The sequence below is a fragment of the Eucyclogobius newberryi genome, unplaced genomic scaffold (genome assembly GCF_026437365.1).
Source record: "Eucyclogobius newberryi isolate DKJ021-1_F unplaced genomic scaffold, fEucNew1.0.hap1 SCAF_15, whole genome shotgun sequence".
Taxonomy (NCBI): domain Eukaryota; kingdom Metazoa; phylum Chordata; class Actinopteri; order Gobiiformes; family Gobiidae; genus Eucyclogobius; species Eucyclogobius newberryi.
The window spans coordinates 27,155,530-27,178,652 of NW_027315779.1; the positions used below are offsets into that span (position 1 = coordinate 27,155,530).

The window sequence follows — 23,123 nt, forward strand, 5'->3', positions numbered from 1 at the left end:
TAGATCCGTTTTCCACATTTTTAAGACAGTAAAAAAGGTTCAGCACCTTCAACATTGGCTGCAAAAATGTATCTCACTAGTAGTGGAAAACCAGACCGTTTTAAGTAGCTAGCAAGCAACCATTTACAATTAAGTTTGGAGTTACTCAGCTACTTCAAAGTCACAGGTAAGGACAACAATTTGAAATCTGGCAACACACACACATATATACATAGACATGTATGTATATATATATATATATATATATATATATATATATATATATATATATATATATATATATATATATATATATATATATATATATATATATATATATATATATATATATATATATATATATATATATATATATATATATATATATATATATATATATATATATATATATATATATATATATATATATATATATATATATATACACACACATATACATATATGTGTGTGTGTCAAGTTAGAATTTAAAACCGAGGCATTACACAACTAATTCGACCACTATATTACCAAATGGTGAATTTGAATTTGGCTTGATTGAATTCCCTTTTCATCACACCGCTCTGTCCTTATGAGGAATCCTACTTGGATTACAATTTCAACTGTCCATTTCTGTGCAAATTTTTGGCGTCCGAATATTTCCACCAACAGTCCCGGCCAAAAAACAAAAACAGTGAGACATAAATAGCCCTTTTATGTAACAATTTCGGCATTCCACATATTAAATAAATGAGCCGCCAAGCAATTTCAAGTTCAAACCATTTGTAACCCTCTTTCGTGACCGTCTAATTGGATTTTTATCTTGTGCAATTCCTCGATCTCCTGGTGGTGGCGCTCCGTCTTGTGGCGCACCAACGAACGATAAAAATGAATGGTGAAAAGCACGAAAATCACTGCGACCGGCACCATTATAATCGTGGAGGCCAACGCGGCCTGAAATCCACTGTGCTCCACGTTCGGCGAAACCGTTGGACTCGACGGCTTGGTCAGTACCGGCAGGAACTTGATCCAACACAAAAGAACGACTTCGGCGAGGAACAAAAGGATGCCCAGCGCGGTGGAGAACCCCCAGGCCAGCTCGATGTAGATGTGCATGCGCTCGTGGGGGCTCTCGCTGACCGAGTTGAGGTTGTGGATGTTGCTGACCGCCTCCACGTTGGGCAGGATGCAGGTGCTGATGAGGAGGGCGAAGAGGTGCACGGCGACCAGGACGGTGGTGCACACGCTGAAGGTGATCAGGAGCGCCCGCGGGTAATTATACTGCGTCTCCAGCTGCACCTCCACCATGGCCACCTGCAACAGAGCGACGGCACTTCAGTAACGCTTCCATCCATCCACATTTCTATTGTCATTTCTTTAATTCAGATTTTTAGATATGCCTTGATGAGCTTTTTGACAAGGCTTTTGTCAACTTCTGTAAGATAAGTATGTTGTGAATGTTTTTTTTCCTAATTAGGCCGGAACGGAATATAATTTCAATTTCAAAAGATGTTTTCTTACAGGTTTGCCCAAAACGCACCACGAGAGGAGAGGGGGGGGGGAGAACAGGTGAGTGTAATAGTCGATAATATAATAGATCCATAGTAACAGTAGATTTAGCGTGTTTTAGACAGAAAGAACTGACGCTTAAGTGTGCACCCTTAAGTCACGGCAAAACGTGCTGAACAAAATGTGGTAAACGGGTTTAAAATGTGCATTTGCGATATATCTTAAAGGCGCGCAGCAGCAGGGAAACGGACGCGCGCGGTCCCGGGGAGAGCGCCCGCACCCATTTGCAGGGACAGAGCAGCTCGGAGTCAGACTTCCGCAGGAGTTTGGCGAGAAATTGCTTCACGTGCTCTTATCTTTTGACTTTATATCGATTTTTACATTTAATTTAATGCTATTTTGCGTTGTCGGCGGTACTTTCTAAAAAAAAATATTGCTAATTATTTATTTTATTTATATCGTAGAAATCAATAATCTAAGTGCGGCGGATCCGTAAACCAAGTAATAATATAACTAAGGCCTTATTACCATTACTATTACATCATATTCATATCATCGTTTTACAGATAAGTCAGATGGTGTTTTGTGAAGAATATTATAAGTAAAAATGACTGTTGGCAGTGCTGCGTTTCAGTTGCCTTCCTCTGTATTTTTCTACAGATTGATTTGTCGTTGTAATCCCTCATTCGTCCAGGAGTGTTCCATTGTAGGAAACAGATTGATATCTCAAGATCATGTCTGCCAGCTCAGTTCATGATTTGACAGTTGGATTAGACAATTATGATGGTCCATTTAAAACGAAACAAATTTGGCTGCTTACCAGGAAAAAGAAAGGAAGAACTATCACAGGGGACTGAAAAACACTGAGTGAAACATAAAACTGTTCAACTGAGGTCAGATAAGTATTGTTTTAAATACGATAGATAACCAATAAATATATTTTTTTCATTTGTAACATAAAAATATAAGGCACCAAGCCAGTATTTGAGTACTGCTCTGACCAGACCACAGACAAACAGTACTTTTCTTTATGTAACTAACAAAATGCCTTCATAATGAACATTCTTTACTGGTGTGACCTTGCTCATGTTTAGCTCATTCTTCAGCTATGCACAGCTCAACTGTGTCTAAGAAACATAAGCAAAGGAGAAGCAAAGCAATAGCAGTAATAATGAATTCAAAAATAGCTCTCTACATTTAGCATCACCCATACCCCATTTTAAACCTACTACTACTACCACTACCACCACTACTACTGCTAATACTGGGCTCATATATGGTAGCTTGGTTTGGCCACATTTAGTATAATAAAGAAAATGATAAAATACAAACTTTTACTCTCAAAATGAGGTTAATTAAAAAACTTAATATCGGTCTCCCTTTATGAGTGATGAGCATGTAAAAATGATCGGTTATTGGTTGAAAATTCCATTATCATGTATCCTGGATCCTTTTTGTGAAGCTCTCGTGTGCCTGTGCGCGTGAGCGACTGACCATGGCAAAGCCGGAGAGCAGCGCGGCGGTGCGGCTGGACGCCTTGAGCTTGGCCCGGCTCAGGTAGAGCTTCCTCCAGGACAGGGCCTGCGCAGAGTGGTGGTTGGAGCTGACTAGTTCCAGGTAACTGCGCCTCACCCAGTCCCTGTAGTCCATGCCCCCGTCTTCATGAGCCTGCTGCCCCACCGCCGGAGAGGGAGGGCCCATGGGCACGTTCAGCTCACTCATGGTGCCTGACAATGTGTGGGGAAATGTTTATTATTATTACATTATTGTACTTTGTATTAAAAGTTTTCAAAATTACAAAGTTAAAATGTCAGAATGTGAGAGACATTGAGTATAAGATTTAAAAGTCAAGAAACTATTTGCACTGAAACACAAGATCGTTCATCGTTTAGTTGATTAATCGGTCGATTAACTGGTTGTTGACACATTTAAGCTCAGTTTTCATACATAGACAGCTCCGTGCGTTCGAAGCTCGATTACCGTAGCTTCATTTATTCTTACAATTGCTAATGTCAGGTCTGTGCTCTGGTAAAAAAAAAATAAAACAAATAGAGGGCGCTCAAAGTCATTTAGAGAATTCACCGAAACAGAAGAAAAAGTGCAACAAGAAAAACAAACATGGAGGCACCTATGGCAGTTTTTAGGTCACGTTTGTTTGGAAAGAGCCAAAAAAACGGGGTGAGAGTATCACCGCGTTCCAGTCGACCTCGGAGGATGGATTTTTCCCGACTTGTAATTTCACACTCGAAAACTCAGAATTCCTACTTGGAAACTCAGGCAACATTTCAGAACCACAAGTTTATCCGAGTTAGCCAATCCAACATGTCTGTGGCCTGCGTTTGAATAAAGTTTTACATCTAAAACTTAAAATATTAGTATAGTACTTTTGTTATTTTCTCTCTACTGCCCTCTGCTGCCTGTGAAGCTGCGTCTGTGCTGCCAATGAGTCTCTGCAGCTAGAAATTCATTGTTATGCTAATGTTGCTAACATCTACACGGAGCTAATAAACAAAAGCAAAAAACATTCAAATGTTGATTTATAACTTACAGATGTAACACTGTCCGAGTTGATAAATGTAATGTATTGGATCCATATTTTGGTGGATTTGACACCTTCTTGGGTTTTATTGTTTGACTTGAGTCGTTACAGTCCATACACTCTTAGCATAGATTTTTCTGATTTTTCTGACCTGAGGACGACTGGAACGCTGGGCACCGTTACTCGATTCCAAGTATGAACCGACAGAAAAGGAAAAACTGGCAACAAAAAACTGGAACCGAAAAAGCTGTGGGTTAGTTATTGCTTAGCCACAATTAGTGAACTAATCTTTGCCGCCCTAGTTATGAAGAACTATAACCTAATTGAATATTGTTTGGTGAAAGAACAAATGAATAAGTCATTAAAGAAACTGAACACAAAATGTATCATTAAATAAAAAATAATGATTAGGGACAGGGAATCCTAATAAAAACAAACCATATGATTAACTCCTCCCTGAAAAGAAAAAGTATCCACGCCCCCCACAGCCTCTGGGACAGCGCAGAATTGGCACTTCACTGCCGTAAATACAGCGTTTAAAGGAGAAGACGCACTCACGTTACTTCTCGTCACACTGTGACTGAGGAGGGACAGAGGAGGGACTGAGGAGGGAGAAGAGGGACAGAGGAGAGACAGAGGAGAGACAGAGGAGAGACAGGGGGGGACAGAGGAGAGACAGAGGGGGGACTGAGGAGGGACAGAGGAGGGACAGAAGGGGGACAGAAGGGGGACTGAGGAGGGACAGAGGGGGGACTGAAGGGGGACTGAGGGGGGACAGAAGAGGGATAGAGGAGGGACAGAGGAGAGACAGAGGAGGGACAGAGGGGGGACAGAGGGGGGACAGAAGAGGGATAGAGGGGGGGACTGAGGAGGGACAGAAGAGGGATGGAGGGGGGACAGAGGACACGTCTGTCACGTGTAATAATATCCTTATTATTCATTAGAGTAAAATCAGCCTTCACACTTTTCCATTTTGTAAATTTCCTGTTTTATGTATATTATCGGCCGATATATCAGTGCTTTATCTAGTCTTTTGCTTGGTTTTTTTCTATCAAATAAACTATGGCCAGCATCCAATCCATTATTATTGTTGTTGTTATCCTTTTTGGAACAAAATGTGGGGTCATCTTGAGCTCGAGGGAGTTCACGTCCAAAATGTTAACGTTATGGAATGATAACAAGCCGTTTAAAACTTTCCCATAACAGTTTGTTGGCTGAGGTACAGGAAATACATGACTCGGTCGCTATTCAAATATTCAAAATGAAAACACGCCACAAAAAATGAATACAAATAAATCACAACAATCACATACAGTAAATTGCAGATTTTGTGTGATTGGTCCTTTGAATTAATGGAGAGAGCAAAGTTTATTCATTGATTTGCTTCGAAATGAGAAGAATGTCTTGAACGTTTTGAGCATTTAATAACTAAGGCCAAGAAATATGTCGGTGTAATCCCTCATTCGTCCAGGCGTGTTCCATAGTAGAAAAAGCTTCAGTTGTAGTCATCTGGACTCAGTTTGAAAAAGTAGACGTTTCGACTCTTGGATGAGAGTCGAAACGTCTACTTTTTCAAACTGAGTCCAGATGACTACAACTGAAGCTTTTTCTACTAAGGCCAAGAAGAAAAAAGTTGTTGTAAGTTTGTTTTACCTACGGGCGCATCCATGTTTGCAGAAGCAACCTTCGCAGACGCTCTAGTTGGTCAGCGTGCAGACTGGCAGCCACGGCGGGGGCGATATGCACGCCCGGTGTTTCAGCGGTGAAGTTATTTGGCGTGACTGTCGAAAAGTGCTCACATCATCAAGTGACAATAAGAAAAATAGTGAACGTAGAGCTCACTGAACACGCGCGCAGGGCGACAGCGGCGCGGACCACAACAGAGCGGTAATTACTCAAAAGTTGTCTGCTAATGGCTCTTTTCCTGTGGTTGGACTAGTTTAGATGTAGAGAACTATTTTATTCAATATCTGCATACCAATAAGGTCACTTCAATGCAAAGCGCTCACTTCTGAGAAAAGAAAACTGTCCGAGGATTTTGAAATATATTTAAAAAAATAAAAATAATCCGACCTACCTACCTGGATTTTTATTTCAATGTTACCGGAAACAAACCATTTTTTCTTGGCCTAAATAGTAGTTGTCGTTTTGCTTAGGGGTTTTTAAGGTTTTTTTTTGTTGTGGTTTTAGTTCAAACAACCACGAGACAAGTGTTGACGAGAAGACATGTCTCGAGGGCTAAACGTTGCAAAAGGGACAAACTGAGTCTGTTCATTTGAAATAACAATGAATGTTAATCATGAGCAATTATAAAAAGATGAGTTTTTAAAACATACATAAGCAAAGAAACTGTGATTGAAATCTTATATTATTGGGCCACAGTCAAATTTAGAAAGGACATATATTATGCAAAATGGACTCTTTGGAGCTATTAACCCTGTTCTAATATTGCTGCCTCGTCAAAAACATACCTGGAGTAGCATTTAGCTTCAATAAAAACAAACCATACTCATAAAACTTCTCTAATGTATCATGGTTTTTTACATTTAAAAAGGCACGTCAAGTGAAAGAACGAAAGAATAAACAAAAAACCCCTTCACTCTTTGCCAAAGAATTTGCATGTTTACTTTTGGCTTCCCCCTCAGAAAATTGCAAATTCTGAATTGCTTTCCAAACGAAGCGTTAAACAGCAGCAGTACATCCAGAACGCTGCTGCTCGGGTCCTGACAAGAACCAGGAAGCACTGGCTCCTGTGGCTCAGAGAATAGACTTTAAAGCAGCTCTGCTTGTGTACAAGTCTCTCCATGGCCTAGCACCAAAGTACATCTCAGACATGTTAGTGCCATATGAACCATCTCGGACTCTGAATTGCCTGGTGTGCAAAATGTGCTCTACAAATAAACTTCCCTGAATATACTCCTTCAGGATGCTCTCAAGCTGCATCACCTCAGCTTCATTTGGGTCAAACAGAGTAAAAATCTCACATTCCCGGGTATTTCACATTCAAAGCAACTAAAATATTATCGAATCAATCATTAGCTGCAGCCCTGATCTCTTGCTTTTCTTAAAATGTTCCACAGTGCGGCATTAAACTTCTATTCTGCATTTTGACTGTGAGTGGGGGCCCCTTCTACGCAGATCTGACAGCATCATCTGCTTGTCTCTATGGCGCTCAATAAGTTTAATGCCATACTGTTGAACATTTTCATCAAAGAAATTACATCTCCATGGTCACAAGCAGAAAAGTTACACACTGCACCTTTTTCAAATCTCTTTAAAAAATGTATCAGTTGCACGAGGACCACCAAGGTGCTTAAAGTTACGTGTATATTTAGAACAGGATCTCTTTACCAAGTTTAGCTGACACAAAGAAACCAGACATTTATTTCAAACACACATTATGCCAATTCAAAATGTCTTAGAGCGATCATCACTTAAAACAAGAAAGCCTCACTTCACCTACATTTCAACCATTACAAAACCATTAGCATCCAGTGAATTTGAGTGTGGTTAGCAACGTTAGCTTCTTCCTGATTCGTGCTGCTAAATGCATCTTCAATGACAGAAATAACACCATGCGTCTTCAAACCTGATTTGTATGATGATTTCTTTCGATCGATCCCGGAAGAAGAAAACAGATTGTGCAGGATGATGATGATGATCTCGATCGCTGGGAAATATTGTTTTAATACTTGTTTTTGGCGAATAACTTTGACTGAGCACGTTTCTCTGTTTTTCTCTCTTTAAACCTGGTCCCGGAAACACCTGCCGCTGCGTGTTGTGGACATTACTGAGAGATTTGCGTCACTGTGGTCGCATCTGATCGCCTGCAAAGTCTTTTCCTGTTGAAGGCATGGCTGGAAATACAACAATCACACGCTCGCATCGGCGTCTCGGCTGCACGGCGTATTTCCGGTGTTCTTCTTCGCGCGCCACAAACCAAGGAAAACCGTGTGTGCGCCACCTGCTGGACTGCTGAAAGTACTACAATGTCAAAGTTTATATTAAGCGCATTTACAACTTTAAACGCCCAAAGTGCTGTACAGAAAAGTGCAATACAAACGTACAAACAAACAATTAAAATACACATGAAGTTAATAAACATTAATGACTCAGCTCAATTCGTGTTTAAAAGGCCAGAGAGAAGAGTTAGGTTTTTAACAAGGATTTAAACTGCTCTTGTGTCTCAGCAGCTCTAACATGCAGAGGTTGTTCTAGAGCCACAGACAACGCTCTATCCCCTCGGCACATCCAGGAGATGATGAGAGGACAGGAACATTGTGGGACAATAACTCCTGCAAACAGGGAGCCAGACCGTTTAAAGCAGGGGTGTCCACACTTGTTTTACCGAGGGTCACATTTTGAGTCTTACACGGAGCAGAGGGCCACAAACAACCCGACAATGTCGAATTTGAAGGAAGTGAATCATTCGAATTTGGCTTTTGACATTGTTTCGATGCCTCCACCTATAAATATGACATGGAACATTAATATTAGGTTTGTATAACATCACAATGCTTGAATTTGTCAAATTTTACAGCAAAATGTGCTACTTTTTGTTGTTTGGACCAACTTAGCAGGAAGCTGGTGGGCCAACAAATGTTGGTCTGAGGGCCGCATTTGGCCCCCGGGCCGCAGTTTGACATGCCTGGTTTAAAGACTTAAAAACCATGAGCAACATTTTAAAATGGTGAAAATGAACCTACAGGACCAAAATACCATCCCATAATATATGAGAGTATAATGGACAAATTATGGACAATTCACCAATCCATGAGGTCATCCATCGCTCGTCAAAATGTGTCAATCATTTGAGTAAACGTAGGATTAGTGCATATTCTCCAGAAAGCAGCCGCATGATATCAAGTCATTATGATTAACTGATGGAAAATAGTAATGGTACTTTACAGAAATCCTGAGTTACATAATCCTAAAGGCATCATCATTAATTGCAGTATTTGCTTGATATGAAGTGTTGAGAGAATATAGCGTCACAAGAAGCTTTTCATTTTTGTGAGGATATCTTGAACCAAATTTGACAAAGGAATGTAATATAAAAAGGAGGTGGGAATATATCAACATTTTGATTGTGAATGTTGTTTTGGATGACATAAGCACGTTGTTTATAGTAAAAATCCTACGAAGAGATTAAAAATGAAAAAAGTTATGTTGTAAACTTGTAAATAATGGTGATATTTCTGCACTTTTGTGATTCGTTTTAGACATTTTACATAACTAAACCACAACTTATGCCTTGAAAAGACATTTCTGTTTGATTGACTTCGAGGGACCCCTTTCAGTCAAGTGTGCGACTTCCACTTGAAGATGTAAACACACAAACGAATAAAAACCGGGTACAAACACATGAACAAAGACTCAGCAGTGTCTTTGTGATGAGGGCCCCCAAATTGAGGGGTATAACTGAATCTTTTGGTACAATTTCTTTATTTGTGCATCAGTGTCATTTCATATCAGAAAAATTCTTCCCTTTTTCTCATGTGAATAAACGTGACGAGGCTGTGATTAAACCCAGTGGAGAAATTGTCCGTTGAATCCTTAGTACGTACAATGAGGAAAATATGTATTTTTAATTCTCCAACTTAGAAATTATGGAGTGGTCTGACATTTTCATCGTATGCGCATTTCCACTGAGAGGGACAGAATGCGGAAATCACATAGCATGATATTTAAATAACTTATTTGAATGTTATTGCTGCAAATAAGTATTTGAACACCTACCATTCAGCATGCCTTTCTGGCTCTCAAAGACCTGTTAGTCTGCCTTTAAAAGGTCCACCTCTACTCCACTCATTAATCTAAGTAGCACTTGTTTGAGCGCGGTAGCTGCATAGACACCTGTCCACCCCACAGTCAGTAAGACTCCACCTAACGACGATGGGCAAGACCAAAGAGCTGTCAAATGGCACCAGAGACTAAACTGTAGACCTGTAGAACTGTGGGCTAACATTTTGGTACAAATTCCACTCGCTGTGTTTGGAGGAAAAAGGATGAGTACCATCCCAAGATCACCCTCCTTACTGTGAAGCATGGGATGGAAACATCATGCTTTGGGGGGCGCTTTGTTACAAAGGGGACAGGACAACTGCACTGTATTAAGGAGAGCATGAATGGGGCAATATATTGTGAGATTTGTGTGAGGGCAACAACCTCCTTCCCTCAGTCAGAGCATTGACGACAGGTCGTGGCTGGGTCTTCCAACATGTTCAATGACCCAAAGCACACAGCCAGGATGACCAAGAAGTGGCTCCGTAAGAAGCATATCTAGGTTCTGGAGTGGCCTAGCCAGGACCCAGACCTAAATTATCTATGTTGCTCAGCAACAGCCCTGAAACTTGACATAATATAGAGAAGATCTGTGTGGAGGTGTGGACCAAAATCCCCGCTGCAGTGTGTGCAAACCTAGTCAAGAACTACAGGAAACATTTGACCTCTGTAATTGGAGACAAAAGCTTCTATACCAAATATTAACATTGATTTTTTCAGGTGTTCAAATACTTTTTTGTGCATGAACATTCAAATTAACTATTAAAAAATATATACAATGTGATTTCCAGATATTTTGCACCAGTGGAAATGCACCTACATAATTTCTAAGTGGGAGAATTTGCAAAATCACAGAGTGTTCAAATACTTATTTTCCTCACTGCTTCCTCGCTGAGATGCTCTGGAGACTGGTCAGTGCACTGCTCAGGTGAACCTTCTGTCCTAAAAGATCAGTTTGTCCTTGTCCGACAGGAAGTTCTCATTCTGGCTGAACAGATCTTCCTCGTCTTTGTTCCCTGAATCGCCCTTTTCTGGATCTTGTTGGTCTTGAAGCACCTGCGGAAAGTACAGCTGCCGCTGCTGCGAGTAAAAGAGAACACTAATGTTAGACATCAACAGTCCTGTGTTTATTTACTATGAAAACGTTGCATGTTATCTAGATTCACAAATAAGACACAACAGCCTCGTTTCTACACGTGCGTTTGTTTATTAGCGCGACGGATCGCATCGCATCTCTCGTGTGCGTGTGTGTGCACGCGTGTGTGTGCGTGTGTGTGCTTAGTGTTTGTTTAGTGTGTGTTTGTGTGTGTGCTTAGTGTGTTTGTGTGTGTGTGTGTGCGCGCGCATGTGCATGTTTGTGCTTAGTGTGTGTTTAGTGTGTGTGCGCTTAATGTGTGTGTGTGTATAAATTATGTGTGTGTGTGTATGTGTGTATGTGTGTATGCGTGTGTGTGTGTTTGTGTGTGTGTGTGTGTGTGCTTCGTGTGTTTGTGTATGTGTGTGTATATGTGTGTATGTGTATGTGTGTGTGTGTTTATGTGTATGTGTATATGAATGTGTGTGTGTGTGTGTGTGTGTGTACCAGTATGTTTTGTAAATGCTTAATGAGTATTGTATATTTTATGTAATCAAAGTAACTATTCCTCTTAACAAAATGAATGTCAAATAATGTCTCTGTCTATTTGATAAAGGTCTTTTAGTATGCGTTTTTGAGTCTGTATATTCAATATAATGGTTATGATCATCAAAATACGACTACGATTGTTTTTTATAGTCGATTAGTCACGATTAGTGGATTCCTCGCGGCAGCCCTAAATGTTTCTGTGTAAAATGTACATATTGAGTTGTGAATCAGTCTTATTTTAGTTAAACGAATAGATGTGCAGTGAGTGAGGCTTTTTATCTGAAATAACAAAAGCTGCATTGTGTTTTTCTACTTACTGCCGCCTGGGTTGTTTCCATCTCATCCACACCCTGAGAGTCAAACTGCAGCAAACAACACGTATCACACACTATTTCAAACAAATAACTGGAGAAAAATGTCAATTAGCACTGTTTTTTTTATTTTCACCTTGTAGTTGTGAGTGTCAGGGTTTGATTCAAAATAGGACCAGGCGCCGATGACGCAAACAAAATTGATTATTGTGATTAAAAAACTCCATGAAATACCTAGAGAAAAAAAGAGGAAAAAAGTATTAATTCATTTTCATTCGTCATATAAGCTTTATACATTTATACAACCAGTATACTATTGTTTCGCATCATTTTGAGCTAAATAGACAAATGAAGACAAAGAATCTCATGAATAAAGATGAATAAACTTGAAAATTGAATGCGGGAAATACAAATTTCCTCGGTTTCAACGCAACAGACATGAAATTATGTCATTTTTATTTAATTTATCAATAATTAAATATCAGTGTTTACGTATTCTGCAAACCATGCTGGCACAAATTATATTATTATTGATATTATTAGTTTTTTGTACTGTCTTTTTTTTTTGTTAGCACAAAAGAAACACAAAACTAGGATAATTAAAAAAAAAAAAAAAAAAGAATAATAAAATGAAACAAATAAAATTAAGTTGCCAAATAATTTTAATTTGTCTAATTGAATTAATAAGTGACTTATTTTTGATATTCAATCAATTTCAGAAAGTTACTTGAAAATGTGTGAATTTGTGATTCCAGCATATACTCCAGGTTATTTTTAGTTCATGGGTGAGAGGTGGGAGTTTCCTCTAGTAAATATTTGTGTACAGAGAATACGTGATTTTTAACAATACAGTGTTACATTCCCATAGCTTTGCAATAATTACCATTTGATAAGATAAAATATCATTTGGATTACATCCTTTCCCTGATGCCACGGTGTTGCGATCTACTGTATACAGCAGATTCAGTTGCAAACGTACACGTGACCAGTAGATGGCCTCTTACCTAAGTGAACATAGTTGAAGAACAGGAGCCAGCAGGTGCACATGAGGGGAGCAGCCATGGCTTGGCAAACAGCTCCGGAGTGGATCTTCATGTCCAGCTTTTTAGGCTGATAGGAGTAGTACAAGTTGAAGCTGTCAACACAGTATTTCATAAGCATGTACACGAGCCCTGAAACACAAAAGGAGCCGAGACGATGCCATTAAACTCAGCCATAAGCGTCCACTCCGCTCCACTTGCAGTCAACTAATCATAGTCACACGCTATCTTAACGTGAAACAGCACACGAGTATTAGACTTCGATCAGAGGCAGTGCTCACCAAGGAGTATGAGGATCGGGCAGGTGAAGCTGTAGGTCATCACGAGAGCAAAGATGGCCGTGATCCAAGCATAGTTCTGGCCATACTGGAACTCGTACACTTGGTCCTTCAAAGAGAACGAAACAGATATACGTTTTAGCACCATGGACAGCAAGAACCTTTAAGAAGAAATTATTCCAGCAAAATATTTCAACATAACTGAAAAAGGGAATGTAAGAAGAGTAAACTTATTGAAGCCATACAGACATGTGTGAGTGGCGCAGAGGCAGACGTGTGTGAGGGGCGCAGAGGCAGACGAGTGTGAGGGGCACAGAGGCAGACGAGTGTGAGGGGCACAGAGGCAGACGAGTGTGAGGGGCACAGAGGCAGACGAGTGTGAGGGGCACAGAGGCAGACGTGTGTGAGGGGCCCAGAGGCAGACGTGTGTGAGGGGCCCAGAGGCAGACGTGTGTGAGGGGCCCAGAGGCAGACGTGTGTGAGTAGCACAGAGGCAGACGTGTGTGAGGGGCACAGAGGCAGACGTGTGTGAGGGGCACAGAGGCAGACGTGTGTGAGGGGCACAGAGGCAGACGTGTGTGAGGGGCCCAGAGGCAGACGTGTGTGAGGGGCCCAGAGGCAGACGAGTGTGAGTAGCACAGAGGCAGACGTGTGTGAGTGGCACAGAGGCAGACGTGTGTGAGTAGCACAGGCAGAGGTGTGAGGGGCCCAGAGGCAGACGTGTGTGAGGGGCCCAGAGGCAGACGTGTGTGAGGGGCCCAGAGGCAGACGTGTGTGAGGGGCCCAGAGGCAGACGTGTGTGAGGGGCCCAGAGGCAGACATGTGTGAGGGGCCCAGAGGCAGACGTGTGTGAGGGGCCCAGAGGCAGACATGTGTGAGGGGCCCAGAGGCAGACGAGTGTGAGGGGCACAGAGGCAGATGAGTGTGAAGGGCACAGAGGCAGACATGTGTGAGGGGCCCAGAGGCAGACGAGTGTGAGGGGCCCAGAGGCAGACGTGTGTGAGGGGCACAGAGGCAGATGAGTGTGAAGGGCACAGAGGCAGACATGTGTGAGGGGCACGGAGGCAGACGAGTGTGAAGGGCACAGAGGCAGACGTGTGTGAGGGGCACAGAGGCAGACGTGTGTGAGGGGCACAGAGGCAGACGAGTGTGAGGGGCCCAGAGGCAGACGAGTGTGAGGGGCAACGAGGCAGATGAGTGTGAGGGGCACAGAGGCAGATGAGTGTGAGGGGCACAGAGGCAGACGTGTGTGAATGGTACAGAGACAGACGTGTGTGAGGGGCACAGAGGCAGACGTGTGTGAGGGGCCCAGAGGCAGACGTGTGTGAGGGGCCCAGAGGCAGACGAGTGTGAGGGGCCCAGAGGCAGACGTGTGTGAGGGGCACAGAGGCAGACGTGTGTGAGTAGCACAGAGGCAGACGTGTGTGAGTAGCACAGAGGCAGACGTGTGTGAGGGGCCCAGAGGCAGACGTGTGTGAGGGGCCCAGAGGCAGACGAGTGTGAGGGGCACAGAGGCAGATGAGTGTGGTGAGGGGCACAGAGGCAGACGAGTGTGAAGGGCACAGAGGCAGACATGTATGAGGGGCACAGAGGCAGACGTGTGTGAGGGGCACAGAGGCAGATGAGTGTGAAGGGCACAGAGGCAGACGAGTTTGAGGGGCCCAGAGGCAGACGAGTGTGAGGGGCCCAGAGGCAGACGTGTGTGAGGGGCCCAGAGGCAGACGAGTGTGAGGGGCCCAGAGGCAGACGTGTGTGAGGGGCACAGAGGCAGATGAGTGTGAAGGGCACAGAGGCAGACGAGTGTGAGGGGCACAGAGGCAGACGAGTGTGAGGGGCACAGAGGCAGACGTGTGTGAGGGGCCCAGAGGCAGACGTGTGTGAGGGGCCCAGAGGCAGACGTGTGTGAGGGGCCCAGAGGCAGACGTGTGTGAGTAGCACAGAGGCAGACGTGTGTGAGGGGCACAGAGGCAGACGTGTGTGAGGGGCACAGAGGCAGACGTGTGTGAGAGGCACAGAGGCAGACGTGTGTGAGGGGCACAGAGGCAGACGTGTGTGAGGGGCCCAGAGGCAGACTTGTGTGAGGGGCCCAGAGGCAGACGAGTGTGAGTAGCACAGAGGCAGACGTGTGTGAGTGGCACAGAGGCAGACGTGTGTGAGTAGCACAGGCAGAGGTGTGAGGGGCCCAGAGGCAGACGTGTGTGAGGGGCCCAGAGGCAGACGTGTGTGAGGGGCCCAGAGGCAGACGTGTGTGAGGGGCCCAGAGGCAGACGTGTGTGAGGGGCCCAGAGGCAGACATGTGTGAGGGGCCCAGAGGCAGACGTGTGTGAGGGGCCCAGAGGCAGACATGTGTGAGGGGCCCAGAGGCAGACGAGTGTGAGGGGCACAGAGGCAGATGAGTGTGAAGGGCACAGAGGCAGACATGTGTGAGGGGCCCAGAGGCAGACGAGTGTGAGGGGCCCAGAGGCAGACGTGTGTGAGGGGCACAGAGGCAGATGAGTGTGAAGGGCACAGAGGCAGACGTGTGTGAGGGGCACAGAGGCAGACGTGTGTGAGGGGCACAGAGGCAGACGAGTGTGAGGGGCCCAGAGGCAGACGAGTGTGAGGGGCAACGAGGCAGATGAGTGTGAGGGGCACAGAGGCAGATGAGTGTGAGGGGCACAGAGGCAGACGTGTGTGAATGGTACAGAGACAGACGTGTGTGAGGGGCACAGAGGCAGACGTGTGTGAGGGGCCCAGAGGCAGACGTGTGTGAGGGGCCCAGAGGCAGACGAGTGTGAGGGGCCCAGAGGCAGACGTGTGTGAGGGGCACAGAGGCAGACGTGTGTGAGTAGCACAGAGGCAGACGTGTGTGAGTAGCACAGAGGCAGACGTCTGTGAGGGGCCCAGAGGCAGACGTGTGTGAGGGGCCCAGAGGCAGACGAGTGTGAGGGGCACAGAGGCAGATGAGTGTGGTGAGGGGCACAGAGGCAGACGAGTGTGAAGGGCACAGAGGCAGACATGTATGAGGGGCACAGAGGCAGACGTGTGTGAGGGGCACAGAGGCAGATGAGTGTGAAGGGCACAGAGGCAGACGAGTTTGAGGGGCCCAGAGGCAGACGAGTGTGAGGGGCCCAGAGGCAGACGTGTGTGAGGGGCACAGAGACAGACGAGTGTGAAGGGCACAGAGACAGACGTGTGTGAGTAGCACAGAGGCAGACGTGTGTGAGTAGCACAGAGGCAGACGTGTGTGAGGGGCACAGAGGCAGACGTGTGTGAGGGGGCCAGAGGCAGCTGTGTGTGAGGGGCCCAGAGGCAGACGTGTGTGAGGGGGCCAGAGGCAGCTGTGTGTGAGGGGCCCAGAGGCAGACGTGTGTGAGGGGCCCAGAGGCAGACGAGTGTGAGGGGCCCAGAGGCAGACGAGTGTGAGGGGCACAGAGGCAGATGAGTGTGGTGAGGGGCACAGAGGCAGACGTGTGTGGTGAGGGGCACAGAGGCAGATGAGTGTGAAGGGCACAGAGGCAGACATGTATGAGGGGCACAGAGGCAGACGTGTGTGAGGGGCACAGAGGCAGACGTAAGTGAGGGGCCCAGAGGCAGACATGTATGAGGGGCACAGAGGCAGACGTGTGTGAGGGGCACAGAGGCAGACGTGAGTGAGGGGCCCAGAGGCAGACGTGTGTGAGGGGCACAGAGGCAGACGAGAGTGAGGGGCTCAGAGGCAGATGAGTGTGAGGGGCCCAGAGGCAGACGTGTGTGAGGGGCCCAGAGGCAGACGTGTGTGAGTAGCACACAGGTAGACGTGTGTGAGGGGCCCAGAGGCAGACGTAGGTGAGGGGCCCAGAGGCAGACGTGTGTGAGGGGCCCAGAGGCAGACGTGTGTGAGGGGCCCAGAGGCAGACGAGTGTGAGGGGCACAGAGGCAGATGAGTGTGAGGGGCACAGAGGCAGATGAGTGTGAAGGGCACAGAGGCAGACGAGTTTGAGGGGCCCAGAGGCAGACGTGTGTGAGGGGCCCAGAGGCAGACGTGTGTGAGGGGCACAGAGGCAGATGAGTGTGAAGGGCACAGAGGCAGACGAGTTTGAGGGGCCCAGAGGCAGACGTGTGTGATGGGCACAGAGACAGACGAGTGTGAAGGGCACAGAGACAGACGTGTGTGAGGGGCACAGAGGCAGCTGTGTGTGAGGGGCCCAGAGGCAGCTGTGTGTGAGGGGCCCAGAGGCAGACGTGTGTGTGAGGGGCCCAGAGGCAGATGTGTGGCGTTTGAAGCAAAAAAAAAAAAGTTAAACGAATAATATACTGTCTAGCCACCATAGACTGATTTATTGTTTGTTTCTTCTATTATGAAAAGTGCCTTCGAGGGTCCAAAAAGTTCTCAACAAGACTGATATCGTATTATTAGTATACACTGTCATATGTGTTTTTATGAAGACTGTGACAGCAACGGCAAAACCTAAATAGATTTCTAAATATGACAAAATACAGATGTAAGACGACACCGACCCTCGTGATGTTCTGCCGTTCTTTCGCCGAGTGCGCCAGCGACAGACAGATCACGTACTCCAGGAGCCAAGAGATCCTCAGCATGTCCATGGCGTTACCAACGAACGCGGCAATCATCACGTAGTTCACAAAGAAGCTTATGTTAGTCGGAAGGGACGTGCTGCCACTGAAGGAGTACAATGCAAGTATTACCAACAAAAACACAGTAAATACAGCCACATAAAACCCTATTACATTAGTCGGTGAGCGTAATACCTGCTGGATTCAAAAGAGGGCAGTATCAAGACCATGATGAGGAGGTACACGTAGCACTTGTGCATCATGATCACGTTTTCCCTGGGTCTAAGGTCAACGGTAACATTTGGACATTGTAAGGCCAAAATGTGCTTCAGTCACGTTATCAGACACGTTTGTTCGTTGCAAAGGCCTTACCGTGTCCAGTGAGCCTCCAGAAAGGTTGACAAGGAGGCAATTATAGGAACTAAGTTGGTGTAGTTCCACAGGAGCAGAATGGCGAGGAACTGAGGGGTGGTTGGGTAATGAAGGACACAGCACAGACCACAGAAGAGTTAATTGTAACTTCATTTGAATATTTCAAAAGCACTTAGTAATAAAAGAGAAGAGTTGGAATGGTTTTGCTTTCTCTAGAAGTTGTTGGTTAAATAATATAACTTGAGAATCTGTGCTATGCAGTGACAAGTTTCTACGTTTTCATGTCAGAAAAAATACAAAATCCACAATATACGAATCAAAAGAATGTTAAAAGGATTAAAATCAGAGTATCCCAGCTAAATTAATACATCATTTATCATCATAGTTCAGATTTCCTGACACATTTTCAGCAAAGGCTCCAAGAAATATTGTCTCGTCATAAAGACAAAGCACATAATCATTATATTGCATGAAAAATAAAACAAAAATATGCGGTCAATACTAGTGATACAGTAATACAGAACTTACACATAGGTTATCTCGGGTGTTATTATTGAAATCCAGTTCGAGACAGATTAAAATGATGTAAGTGGTGAGGAAGAAGAGGACAAGGAGGACGGCACAGTTGATGATGAACCAGCGTCCCCACCAGCATGTGACGGACAGATTCTCCCTGTGAGACCAAGACACAGTGGTTAGTTTAGACACTGGACTTCTTTAGTAGCTATTTATAAAGCGTTAATAAGCACTAGTTATTTGTTTATAAGCAGAACTACTAGCACTACTAGCAATGGCTGATGGCTTATAACACCTTATAAATGTTAATAAGCCATTGGCCTAAATGTGTGTCTTATAAACCATGTTCAAAATGTTTGTAAGACCTTAAATAACTTGTACTCATAAGACTCCTCTACATATGCATGCTTTATAAATAGTTTACGAAGGAATAACCATGTTTTAAAATTCTACAGAAAAATTTTCACAATTAAATGGAAATTGTAGGTTGTGATTTGCTTCACTTAAGAGAAGTCTTTGGCATAAAACCCCCAAAAACCTGAATTTTAGACCTCTCCAAACGCATTATTACGTGACTAAATATGATCTGTGGACTGAATATTGACTTTAAATGTCAACGCTACTGAAAAAATAATGTTGATCCCTCTTTGTCAAGTATTGTATTGAAAAAGTGGAAGTCAATGGAACATTATTGATGCAAGAAACATCAGAGTGAAATCCATATGTAGTAGTAAAGTAGTAGTAGTCAGGTTGAAACACGGTTGGACAGTTTCTCATTCAAGCGCAACCTTTTCTACTTTTCTCACCAGTAAACGTTTTGTGGAGGTGGAGCGTAAAAGACGGTCCTCCTGTCCAGGCACTGTCCGTTCCAAAGGTTTGACGGCTTTGGCGCGTTGTTAGGTAATTTATAAAAGATCCTAGAAAACCAAACAAGCAAAAGGAAGTTTTGTTAAGTATTCATCGTTCATAAGTTGGAAACGGTACGGTCGTGTAATGCGTCGCGAGTTGAACTTACTCCTTGACCATGGACTCGTTCTCAAAGGTCACAAAAGCCATGCCCAGTGGTTTTTTGACGGCGTTCAATTGCTCTTTTCTGCATTTATCTGTCAAATCCGCCTCCAACTTTGTGTAATAGTCGACTGCTTCCACCTAATTTAAATCAGATTGGAATTAGTTAGTAGCATTGGCAAAAAAAATAAAAATGAAACGGAACAAATACATCTCAAAAATGTATGTGATGAGAGAATAAATGTAAACCACATAATCATATTTTACCGAATACAGTAACGATGGACTATGATTGTACATTGAGGAGTCAGTGACCCAATTCAAATAAAGGATTAAACACGTACATTTGTGCAGATCACATGGAAGCAAATACAAAACGTTTTACAGTTTAATAACATCTCATTTTTTGTCTATTAAGAATATGGAAACTTCTCTCCTTTTTTATTATTTCTTTGTTTTGGGCATTGGGTTCGTAACCAATATTGATCATCTGTGTGAAACCTTTGTAGAATTTACACACATCTGGTCAGTAAAAAAAAAAAAAAAAATATATATATATATATATATATATAATAAAAACAATAAGAATAAGAATAAATACATAACAAAATTAAATTAAAAAAAAACATTACAGTTCAAAGGGGAAAAAATGAGGATTTGAAGTAATCAAGCTACTTTTTTGAAACAGACTGTACACGCTTTAACTTTATAAAGGGCGACTTTGAATTACAATAAATAACATTTGTATAAGCGTAAAAATTACCAAACTTGTCAAAATAGTCAGCCTCTTAGAGCTTCATATCGCTGCACAGAGGACAGCCAAAGTTAGGTCTCTCAATAATGATATTAAGACCATATTTTAACGAGGCGTGCGGAATATGCTAACATGAGCCTGTAAATGTGAATGGACCACAAAACGAGCCCGCAAAAAGGCAGAAATATTAGGTTCCTGTCTCTTTTGTGGTCATTTTGAACAGATTTAATTATAGATAATACACTCAGTATTCCAAAACAACAACTGCAATGTTATCGATCGCTTTCTACATAGTCACATTTACCGTTCATGGACACAAGAACACACGTTAAAGGCCGTAATTACAGTAACACATTCGCCGTAGAGCTTTTCTATACGTCTTTCCCAGTGACAAACATCAGTGCGACAGTAATAACAGTTGTGCCTGACCTTTTTGCAGGCCTTGAAGCAGCAGCAGATGCGTCCACAGGTCTTGGGGTTGATCACGGAGTCCACGTTCTCCTTCCTCTGCTGGTCAATGAAGAACTTCTTTTTGTTCTGGGCTTTCTTCCTGTTTACGAAACACGGGCGGGGTCAAGACGAAAGACGGCTAACTCAGTTTCGACACGAATACGAGACGTTAAGGAGCGAGTCGTACCTTTTGGTTTCCAAGGACACGAGCTGCGCCACGTCGTAACAGATGCGAGCGTCCAGCACACGGCTGTTTGTGTAGTTTTGTCTAGGGGAAACCATCATTTCATTTAGTTCACAATATTGCTGTGCAGAAGGATTTCAGGGATGCTCAGGGTACAAAGAAATACAAATGAACACGGTTGGTCGATTGCTAAGGAACGATAACGCTGTCTTTGGTTCAAGGGCATATTTGACATTGAAAAAGAATGCACTAAAATAATGTCATCAAATAGGGTCAAATCTGTGTGAATTTCAAAAGCATAATTTCCTGCCATTAGCCCAATGTGTTATTATGTTTGATTTTTGTATTGTCTACCTTGAATATACATTTAAAAACCCGTACAAGCATTCAATATAATCAGATGTTACTTCACACAGCCAGTAAAGATTAGAGCTGAGGTTTGGTGTGTGTTTTTACATGTGCGGAAAATAAATCTGTTGACAACTGGTGAGTCAGTTAATCAGTGGATTTTAGAGTAACAGTCGTTTTTTGAAGAGAAATTACAATACATTTTAAAGTAATATTTATAACATTAATATGCCTTTTTTCTTGCATTATTTTCCCTGTTAAAACCCTCACAGGCTTAAACAATCACAAATAAATCTCTGATTACTCAAATCAGACATTGACATTGACATTTAATCTGATAACTCCAGAAATCAGATACTATTCAGGTTTTTGTTGTGCATGTACACACAACCAATGACGGAGCTAAAGTAAATATAATTTCACTGTAAACTCACTCAAAGTGCCACTTTAAGTCGTGCTCGTCTGCATTTTTGGGTATTTCAGTCAGAAATAAAGTGCGTTTTCCCTGTAAATGGCATACAAATATTAGTGTCATTTCAAGATGGCTAAATGTTATGAAAGAAAAAATGTACTGCTTTGTAGTGCTTCTTGGGACTGTGGCGTCTCATGGTGTAAACGGTCAGTAACATGTAGAGGATGGTAATCCCGTTGAACATCACAAACTGTAAATCACTGCTAAGAAAAAACACACAAAAAGTATTAGTAAAAGCGCCTTTTTAAGTAACTTGAAAATGTTACTCCTACTTGAGTAAAAGTGTTAGTTACCCTCACTGAGATTAAGTGACAAAATCTTTATGTTGACCATATAAAATGATTTGAACATTGTGCTTATTGAATCACTCTTCAATTATTTCATTTTCAATTTGATTTTGTCTGTTCTTTGAAAATACCATTTTGTGCATTATTTAAATGTTTTTCAATCTAATGACATTAACTTCAAGTTACCAGGTAATTACTCTTATAGTAGCTTGCTTTTCTTCCCTTTCCCAGAGTAATGTCTTAAACCACTACTTTGTACATGTACTTGAGTATTATACTTTTGAAGTAACGGTACTCTTGATGAAACAGCAGCTGGATAGAATAGAAACTAACTAAAATCACAAAAAATAAAATAAAACACTTACTCTATATCATAGTGTAGCCACATACTGAAGTAATTCTCTGTAAACAAAAAAAAATATTATCAGTAACATTGCACTCACATAAATCACAGAAAACCTCATTACCAGCGAAATAAAAATAATATATTTTTCTTTCCGATTATCTCGCTTCCGCTTTCAAACTCACCATTTCCAGAGTTGTTGAACAGTGACATGACCACAACCAGAATCCAGACGATGAACAGCAGCTGAATGATGTGGAGCTGGAACGACAGGTAGTACATCGCGTCCTTGCTGAGCTTTACTTCTCTGCAGACAAGTTAAATGAGCCAGTTTTATTTTAATTTTCACATTTGGAATTTGGGTTGTAGGCCAGATTAAATAGATTTGAGTACTTACGATTCCTCTTTTACCCAAGGAAGCCAGGAAATCTACAAGAATTGCCAATGATGAATGAACAAATTACTTTACTTATTGAAAACCCACAGTTCTTACCTGGTTTTTCTGCTGAATATTGCCTGAGCTGGAGGCTGAAGTGACCGCACTGAAAACACAACAAACCCTCGGCGTTACAAACACCTCCATCCGCGCACACACAGGAATCACCATCGACATGGAAACGACAGCAACGAGAACGACACGCATATTTCTACACACGCCCTGAAATCTGCTGAGATGTAATGCCACTGTATGGTTAAAGTGCCCCCTATAGGTCGGACGACTCATTGAACTAAAATGCAGGTACAGGCGTAATGGATGGTTTTTTTGGCCCAAATCTGAGTCTCATTTCC

General features: G+C 43.1%; 2 protein-coding genes across 2 annotated transcripts; both read right to left on the reverse strand.

The window, feature by feature from the left end:
• Window positions 1–519: 519 nt before the first annotated feature.
• On the reverse strand, window positions 520–7,703 carry orai2 (ORAI calcium release-activated calcium modulator 2). Its single transcript, XM_072446933.1, has 3 exons — window positions 7,614–7,703; window positions 2,980–3,212; window positions 520–1,290 (listed from the first exon to the last, which is right to left on the reverse strand). The coding sequence occupies exons 2-3, from the start codon at window positions 3,205–3,207 to the stop codon at window positions 751–753; spliced, it is 768 nt and encodes a 255-aa protein (XP_072303034.1). The 5' UTR covers window positions 3,208–3,212; window positions 7,614–7,703; the 3' UTR covers window positions 520–750.
• A 3,047-nt stretch (window positions 7,704–10,750) lies between these two features.
• Window positions 10,751–22,616, reverse strand: LOC140360245 (CSC1-like protein 2). Its single transcript, XM_072445455.1, has 17 exons — window positions 22,520–22,616; window positions 22,357–22,393; window positions 21,805–21,907; window positions 21,667–21,737; window positions 20,888–20,968; window positions 20,680–20,800; window positions 19,504–19,637; window positions 19,295–19,405; window positions 18,501–18,645; window positions 17,973–18,061; window positions 17,796–17,882; window positions 17,541–17,706; window positions 13,065–13,170; window positions 12,748–12,915; window positions 11,880–11,977; window positions 11,750–11,794; window positions 10,751–10,888 (listed from the first exon to the last, which is right to left on the reverse strand). The coding sequence occupies exons 1-17, from the start codon at window positions 22,614–22,616 to the stop codon at window positions 10,751–10,753; spliced, it is 1,797 nt and encodes a 598-aa protein (XP_072301556.1).
• Between the last annotated feature and the right edge of the window lie 507 nt (window positions 22,617–23,123).

Bases quoted from the DNA above. Each gene is read 5' to 3' on its own strand.
- orai2 (XM_072446933.1), bottom strand. From the start codon at position 3,207: ATGAGTGAGCTGAACGTGCCCATGGGCCCTCCCTCTCCGGCGGTGGGG. The intron at 1,291-2,979 runs GTCAGTCGCTCA...GCTCTGTTGCAG, and splicing joins TGCTCTCCGGCTTTGCCATG to GTGGCCATGGTGGAGGTGCA.
- LOC140360245 (XM_072445455.1), bottom strand. From the start codon at position 22,616: ATGTACTACCTGTCGTTCCAGCTCCACATCATTCAGCTGCTGTTCATC. The intron at 12,916-13,064 runs GTGAGCACTGCC...TTTGTGTTTCAG, and splicing joins CCCGATCCTCATACTCCTTG to GGCTCGTGTACATGCTTATG. The intron at 10,889-11,749 runs GTAAGTAGAAAA...TTTTACTCGCAG, and splicing joins TGGAAACAACCCAGGCGGCA to CAGCGGCAGCTGTACTTTCC.